General features: G+C 48.8%; 1 protein-coding gene across 1 annotated transcript; it reads right to left on the bottom strand.

Moving 5' to 3' along the window:
* Positions 1-370: 370 nt before the first annotated feature.
* LOC134286262 (uncharacterized) lies at positions 371-8063 on the bottom strand. Its single transcript, XM_062847850.1, has 2 exons — positions 7415-8063; positions 371-7344 (listed from the first exon to the last, which is right to left on the bottom strand). Exon 2 carries the CDS (start codon positions 6935-6937, stop codon positions 371-373), a length of 6567 nt encoding a protein of 2188 aa, XP_062703834.1. The 5' UTR covers positions 6938-7344; positions 7415-8063.
* Positions 8064-8921: the final 858 nt, after the last annotated feature.

Genomic DNA, 8921 nt, shown 5'->3' with positions numbered 1-8921 from the left:
TACTGTTGCATGGCAAATATAGTTTAAGTTCTAATTTTAGCGCAAAATATAAAGCCCTAGCAGGGAAATAGTGCATGGAATCTAACCTGAAATCATGATTTTAAGGAATTCACATATTTTTCGCATAAGAATAAATAATTTTCATGTTTGACTCACTAGTAACTATTAACAGAGTTCATTTGGTCAAGTTGCCACTAGTAAATTCACGTAAGATATCGACTATTTCAATATTTAATCAAATTCCCGCTCTAGCACAATTTGCATCACTACATTCCATCATCTGTTGTTTTTTTTTTCTCTTCATTTTCCCCACTCATGCCGTGACAATTGTCGGATGACAAACGATGGCGTTCGGTGACGGATCGTTCCGTCAAATATCCCTATTGAATATTTTCTTCGTCGCACTAACGGTTGTAACGCCTCCCGCTACATTCCCCTCTCCGTAATGCTGCTCCGATCCAGCAGGATTACCTGTTGGTAGAACGTTGAGCACAGCGAGTTTTGCCACCGGACGACGTAGAACCCCTGAGCTCGTCTGCACATCCACCTGCCTGATGCGACCATCCCTTCCTGGAAAAACTTTCACGACCTTACCTCGCGGCCATCGATTCCGAGTCGTTTCTCCAACAATGAACACTATGTCTCCTTCCTGAATAGGCTTGACCTCTTCGTGCCACTTGGTTCGCCGAGTCAAATCCGGAAGATATTCCCGAATCCACCGTGCCCAGAACTGATCCAGGATAAAGCGACACAAGTTCCAGCCGGTCCGAAGTGATTCTCCTTCTGTAGTGGGAACTTTCTCCGGCTGCTTGATTCCATTTGAACTGAGGAGAATAAAATGGTTTGGAGTCAAAGCCTCCTGATCCGATGATTCGAGAGGAACGTATGTCAACGGTCTGGAATTGACCATTGACTCTGCTTCACAAAGTATTGTTATGAATACTTCTTCAGACGGCGCACGGGCATGGTTAATCGACTCCATCGCTGCCTTAACTGCTCTGACCATTCTTTCCCAGGCACCGCCCATGTGCGGGGAAGATGGAGGGACGAAAAGCCAACGGGTGTTAGCATTCGTGAAGGTCTCCGCCAGCTCTTGGTTCGTTGCCGCTACTTGATCAGCCAGCTCCCGACTGGCGCCAACAAAATTTGTCCCGTGGTCGGAGAAGATTTGTAACGGTGCGCCGCGACGAGCGATGAATCGCCGAAGAGCTAGCTTACATGATTCGGTAGACAATGAGGCGGCTACTTCCAGGTGTACCGCTCTAACGACTAAGCACGTGAACAGTGCCACCCAACGCTTCACTTGACTTCGTCCAATTTTTATCATATAAGGGCCGAAATAATCAATGCCGACCAATGAAAATGGTCGCACGAACGGAGTGACACGTGCTTCCGGTAGAGGAGCCATCCTGGGTACTTCAGGAAGCGCCCTGTTAACCGTACACCACTGACACTTCTTTGCAACTTTGCGCACCACCGTCCGTAGAGTGGAAATGTGATAGCGCTGACGAATTTCATTAACCACAGTTTCGTTGCTATGGTGGCCGAATCGTCTGTGGTACCAGTCGATTAGAAGTTCAGTCAGGCGATGATGTTTCGGCAAGATTACTGGGAATTTCGCATCGTAACTTGCCACCGGCGAAGCTTCAGTTCGTCCCGCCATACGAACCACGTCGAACTTATCCAAAAATGGTGATAGTTGACGAATCGTGCTGCTTCTGTCGAGTTTCAACGAACTGTGTTCGTCTGATTCTTGCTGTTTCCGCAGGACGTTTATCTCTTCGGCGTAGGCGTCGGCTTGTGCAAGCCGCCACAAAGCTTTCTCTGCTCGCTGCATGTCGTCCTGCGTCAATCCATGTTTGATTCGCGAAGCTCCTTGCTTACCGAAGTTCCGGCATCGATCAATGAACGAATACACATATGCTGTGGTACGGAGTATTCGTTCCCATTTGGAGAACCGGTCGCACTCGATGAACGGTTCCATTATCTCTGCACGATGCACATTTACGACTCGTAGTTCTTCTTCCGTGTTCGCTAATGGTATCTGTGGCTGTGGCCACTCATTTTCCGGCTGGAAAAGAAAGTCCGGTCCCGTGAACCATCGACTGTCCGGATGAAAAGCTGGGCGTTTCCCCCATTTGGTGGCTTCATCCGCAACGTTGTGTTTTGTGGGCACCCAGCGCCACTCATCAGGTTGAGTTTCATCCAGGATTTCGCCAATCCGTACTGCTACGTACTGGCGATACTTTCGGGCGTCTGAACCGATCCAGGAAAGTACAGTTTTAGAGTCGCTCCAGAAGAATCTGCGATTTATGGACAGCGTGTGATACTCTGCGACGGATTTTGCTATTCGGCTCCCAATAACTGCTGCCTGCAGCTCCAATCGTGGGATTGACAGTGGCTTCAGCGGAGCCACCTTGGCTTTTGAGGCTACCAAAGCGCATCTCGGCTGGCCACGATCGACTATGCGGAAATAGGCGACACAAGCGAAAGCGCTCTCGCTTGCATCTACAAAAATATGGAGCTGCAACGAACGAAAACTATCCGGATCGTATCCGGCAAAATAACACCGTGGAATCCGAAGTTTCTCCAACTTGGAAAGGTACTCGATCCACCGAATCCAGTTCTGCTCTATTTCTGCGGGGATAGCGTCGTCCCATCCTACTTGAGCTCTCCACAGGTCTTGTACAATCACCTTTCCGTGGACGAGGAGGTTCGAAATCAGTCCGAGCGGGTCGAACACGCTCATAACAAACCTCAGGATACTGCGCTTCGTGATGACCTTGCAGGAACCTGAACGCTCAGTGTCGTCCGGCAACTTGACGTAGTACACGAACACATCTTCAGCCGGCAACCACGCCATCCCTAGAACACGTTCCACCTGACTTTCCTTGTCGGCATTGAATTCTTTCATTGGGATCGCCGCATCTTCTCCAAGAGACTGTAACACTTTTCTTGAGTTCGATCGCCAGTTTCGTAGCTCGAATCCAGCCTCCGCCTGAATTTGCCGTACGTCTGATGCCAAGATTGCCAGGTCCTGCTCCGTATCGCGACTGTCCAGGTAATCGTCCACATAGTGGTTCTCTATCACCGCCGCTGACGCTTCTGGATATTCTTCCTTCCACTCCAGCGCGTTTTTGTTTTTCACGAAGTTCGCCGAGCAGGGCGAACAAGTCGAACCGAAGGTCGCCACATCCATCACAAAAACGTCCGGTTTCTGAGACGGGTCGCTTCGGTAAAGAAAGCGCTGAGCCTGACAGTCCTCCTTCCGTATCTTCAGCTGGTGATACATTTCGCGGATGTCACCTGCAATCGCCACCTCTCGCTGACGAAAACGGCACAATACCCCTGGAAGCGACGTAAGAAGGTCTGGGCCCTTCAATAGAACATCATTGAGAGACACACCACTTGCCTTGGCGGCCGCGTCCCAGATAATACGCACTTTCCCTGGCTTGCGTGGGTTCGTTACCACTCCTAGTGGAAGATACCATGTACGGTGCGGATCACTATTTGCCAACTCCTGAGGCGTTGCTTTGTGAGCATAGCCTTTATCCTGGTATTCGGAAATTTGCCTTTCCAAGCTCGCTTGCAGATCTGGATTAGATCTCAGCTTCCGCTCCAGGCAAAGCAAACGACGTTCGGCCATGCCGTAGCTCGATGGTAATTCCACTGAATCGTACCGCCACAGTAACCCGGTTTCGTAGTGCCCGTCGGCACGCTTGATCGTCGTTCGCCGTAGAATCTCCTTCGCTCTTCGATCTTCTTCTGCTTCTGGTCCTTCCGCTACGGAAACGCCAAGGTTCTCCATTGCGAAGTAACCTTTCACCAGGTCGTGCAGGTCGGTTTCCTCAGTGCTCTTGCAGATGTGCAATACTGGGGACCGAAAGTCCACTTTAGTGCCGTCAGTGCTTCCGAAGACAGTCCATCCCAACCTTGTTTTCGCTGCCACTGGTCCGCTGCGCCGTCCTTCTCGTACCTTGAGAGGCAACGACAGCTTCATGTTGTCCAACCCAATCAGGATCCTTGGAATAGCGTCCTCGTAGCTGTTAACCGGAAGTCCGGCCAAATACGGATACCGACGCGACAATTCATCATACTGTAGTGTCTGTATTGGAAGATCCAGCTGACGCACAGTGCTGACACCCGACAGAGGGAAACTTTCGCTGTCTTCTTTCCCAGAAATCCTCAGTGAAACCACTCTAGAGTCAGTTTCGTGACGAGAAACCTTCGAAGTCCATGTCAAACACAACGGTTGCCGTTTACCGTCAAGGTTCAACAGGTCAGCTACCTCCTGGTCAATCAGTGTTGACGATGAACCTTCATCGAGGAATGCAAAGGTGGAGATCTTGGCTTCCCTTCCGTGCAATACCACTGGTACTATACGGAACATCGTAGTCTTGTGATTCCACCGATGGATGTTCACGACGGCGTCCGATTTCGATCGTGCTCCAGAACTCTCAGAATTCGTTGGTTTGGCCGTCGATTGTTGACTTGGGTGCAGCGCTGGGTGATGCTTCTTGGTGCAGTCTCCAATTCCACAGGTACGTGTTGATTTACAGGACCACTTTCCATGCGGCACCAAGCAAACCAAGCAAAGTTGATGGTTTTCCACCGCCTTCATACGATCCCCGAACGACAAGGACTTGAACTTGTTGCAATCCCTGATACGGTGCTTCACGCTCTGGCAGACATAGCAAGGTCTTTCCTGGCTCTCCACCTTCTTTCCATGCGGCTCGCTCCTTCGTGGTTCGGCAGAAACGTGAGCGTTGACGTAGGCCTTATCCTTCCTCTGCTTCTCGTGTCCGCCAGTGCGAGGTCCCTCGAAATCGGTGAAGTGGGCCACATCACTCGCGGCTGACGTGATGGCACTCATGTAATCACAAAACGTTCCCAAATCGATGAGTCCAGCGTTCCTTTTGTACAAAGCCCAATCTAATCGAAGGTGTGGCGGCAGCTTATCCACCAGCTCCTGCAGCAGGGTTGGATTGGACAGATGGGCTTGCTGGTTGGCAGCCTTCAGATGGCCAACGAGGTTCTGTACGACCAAACCAAAGTTTACCAAGCTCTCGAGCCTTTCGGCCTTTGGAGTAGGAACGCTGCGCACCTTGTTGAGCAGCGACTGAACTAATCGCTCTGGGCTCCCGAATAATGTCTCCAAAGTCTCCATTACTTTCGGGACCGAGGAGGGCAGCAACAAATTACTCCGAACAGCCTCTAGTGCTCTACCCTTGAGGCACTTCTGGAGTCTCATAAAATTCTCGGCTTGAGAATATCCACACATTGCAGTGGAATTGTGAAAGCTGCTCACAAAAAGTGGCCATTCTTCTGGGCAACCAGAAAAAACAGGGAGCTCTTTCGGCACTACCTGTCTGGCCGACAACTGCTGCTGGAATTGGCCCCACATCGCCTGCTGATTCTGCATTTGCTGCAGCTGGGCAGCATATGGCTCGTTCTGTTGTTGCAACGACACTGACGACGTCGTCTGATGGATCGGTGATTGCGAGGCCAATCTCTCCGGATTGGATGAGTGCTGTGGTTGCGGGGTATACGAAATTGCTTCTCGCAACACAGATGGAGGCTGCGATTGCTCAACGAGCTGATCGCACATCGCCGACGCCAGTGTGTGCGGCTGCCGAGACGATAGCTGAGAGAACGACGCCCTTGTCGTTGGTGGTAGTTGCATGCTCGATATTTGCTCAGCTAACTGTATGGAAGCTTCAATCGACGACTGCACTACCTGCGATGGCTGTGACGGTGGCGATACCAACGTTCGAGATGTTTGTGGCTGTTGTGGTACAGGATTCGATGACGGCAATTGTGTACATTGTCCGACTCTCGACTGTAGCAGCGGGGACTCACTTATCGGCGGGAGCGACGAACGTACGTGATCAGCTGATGGCCTTGAAATTGGTTCTTGGAACAAGAACGTTGGTAGTGGTGGTCGTGGGACGAGCTTCGGCTGAGCGGGTGGAGGTTGCATTCGTTGTGCAAATACCGACTGTGTATACACCGGCTGTGTCAACACTGGCTGTATGTACATAGATGATTGCGTTTGTATCACACTTCGCGCCGTCGGCTGCCTACCTACACCATCCGATCGAATAGGGGTTGATGCTGTGATCGGCTCTTTCATTCCGGCTGTAGTACTCATTCCCTCAGTACCAACGTTGTCTGCGACCCATCCAATTGCAGGCCTGGACGAAAACTGATCTATTTCCCTGCTCGCTGCTACGTTCATCGGATTTTGTGGAATTTTCGGAACTGTTCCAGTGTACTTCGCTAGCATTCCTCCACCGCACGCTCCACCGTGCATATTAACGTGATTGCTAACCGAAATCGGAGGGAAGATATCGTCGACATTTTCAGGAGCGGGGTTTTCTTTGGCGGCTCCTTCCAGCCCATGAATCCATTGTTGCACCTGGCTGTTGCGGCTCGAACGACTGCGACGACTTCTATGACTCCCAGCATCATCATCCTCGGCATCGGCCAAAAGCAGAGCATACTTCTCGTCCAGGTATTTCTTATCCAGCGCAGCCTTTGCGGCCCGAGCCTTCTCCTGTAGGATACGATCCTGCTCCTGCTGCTCCAGAATCAGCTTCTCCTGGGCCCTTTTCTCCTCCTCTAATCGCATTAGTTGCAGCTGAACCCGTGTAGATCTGGATGTGCTGCTAGTCCGTCCTGATATTGAGGCTTCGCTGATGGTCACCATCGAGATGCAATCTTTGCATGCCCACCTGCCGTTGAAACTCTCAGCCACTCCCGCACACGTACGATGGTACCAACGACGACATCGCTCGCAAGCTACCATCTCTGCTACGTGGTGGGGGTTTTTGCATATCCCACAAATGCACTGATGTTCCTCCGCGCTGGCTTTAGCCGCGGATCGCGTAGTAGTAGGCATCGTGAATTCACCCTCTGTTTGACCTCTACGAACCATACAGTACTTACTCAGCAGCACGATTCCAACGAGTTGAAATCTTTAAAGATTGTTGGCACGGTGTAAGACGCAGGAAAAACGGGTCACTGTCTTAGTAGCGAAATCCATAATTTATTCAGCAAAACGCTTTAAAGCTAAAATATAAAGTTTCCAATTACATCCCATGATTCATCATTCATATCGTGTTGTACTCACATTTCAGTGACTCTAGTCTCAACGTCCCTGTCCTTGTTACCGCCCAATTATCGTTCTAGTCAGTATACCTAGTAAGTCGATTTTAAGTTCTTAGTCTTAAGTTTAACAATAGGATGTAGTTTTACTTACTGTTGCATGGCAAATATAGTTTAAGTTCTAATTTTAGCGCAAAATATAAAGCCCTAGCAGGGAAATAGTGCATGGAATCTAACCTGAAATCATGATTTTAAGGAATTCACATATTTTTCGCATAAGAATAAATAATTTTCATGTTTGACTCACTAGTAACTATTAACAGAGTTCATTTGGTCAAGTTGCCACTAGTAAATTCACGTAAGATATCGACTATTTCAATATTTAATCAAATTCCCGCTCTAGCACAATTTGCATCACTACATTCCATCATCTGTTGTTTTTTTTTTCTCTTCATTTTCCCCACTCATGCCGTGACAATTGTCGGATGACAAACGATGGCGTTCGGTGACGGATCGTTCCGTCAAATATCCGCCATCCCTATTGAATATTTTCTTCGTCGCACTAACGGTTGTAACGCCTCCCGCTACAACTTCATTCACATAATCATGAACATTTCAAATAAACAGAAAATCATGGCTTACGCAGCAATTCAATCTGTTTAGTAAGTACCCCTACTATCTTTCTAAGTAATAAGGGTCCAGAGATACACAATATATAATATTTACGTGCTCACTAGCGCCGCCAAGTGATGAAATTTCAAATTAAACTGCGAATCATCCGTAAGTACTTCACCTACCAAACAACTTTGTCGAAGACACCATCTTTCTAAGTTATCAGGTTCCCGAGATACATAGGATATTAAGTTTATTTGCTCACTAGCGCCGCCTAGTGGTGGAATTTCCAATTAAACGACCAATAATCTGTAAGCCGTTTACCTACCAAACAACTTTGCCGAAGACACTGTTCACGCCCAACGTGAACGTAGGCATGATCTATTTTGATTACCATGGTTAAAGGTCGTAACCCACAGTGTCACTCGGTATCCACTGCATGATCATCCTATAGATCCAAAGCAATACAACGATCACATCACATCTGTTGGACTATAAATATAATCAATGCAGTGATCGTTGTCGGGAGTATGTTCACGCCCAACGTGAACGTAGGCATGATCTATTTTGATTACCATGGTTAAAGGTCGTAACCCACAGTGTCACTCGGTATCCACTGCATGATCATCCTATAGATCCAAAGCAATACAACGATCACATCACATCTGTTGGACTATAAATATAATCAACAATGATGACGCCGGGATAGACTGGCCGTACTCAGGGCCTGGGAGGACAGTGATCTCAGATCTGATGATTGACACATCAGGTGCACTTACACCTTTAGAACCTTCTTCACGTTAGTCTTCAACATACAACGGATTTAGTAATAAAACAGTTTATTGCACTAAGGTTCTACAAGTATATTTACACTACATACATAAAGCACTTAAATTAACTTATCACTGCACCTATCCCGGTCTGTGGGCGAAAGGTGCGACGGGCGACGACGCGCGCGGAGCACAGTTGGACTGTGCTGTAGGACCGTACTGTGTCGGTCGGCGGTCAACTGTAGCCTATTATTGCTCCTAATGATAACCGGACAGTAGGTTAGAGAAAGAGATGGGGGGGGGGGGGGGGTGATGATGATCACAGATGCTGTGCTCTGCCTCGTTGTTCGTCTGTATAGATGCTGTTGTTGTGAAACAGCGTGGAGAGATGCCAGAATAGCGAAAGCATTGTCGCGATTTCTGGACAACGAT

The sequence above is a fragment of the Aedes albopictus genome, chromosome 2 (assembly GCF_035046485.1).
Source record: "Aedes albopictus strain Foshan chromosome 2, AalbF5, whole genome shotgun sequence".
Classification (NCBI taxonomy): domain Eukaryota; kingdom Metazoa; phylum Arthropoda; class Insecta; order Diptera; family Culicidae; genus Aedes; species Aedes albopictus.
Note: the sequence above shows the minus strand (reverse complement) of the source record. Positions and strands in the feature narration are given on the sequence as shown.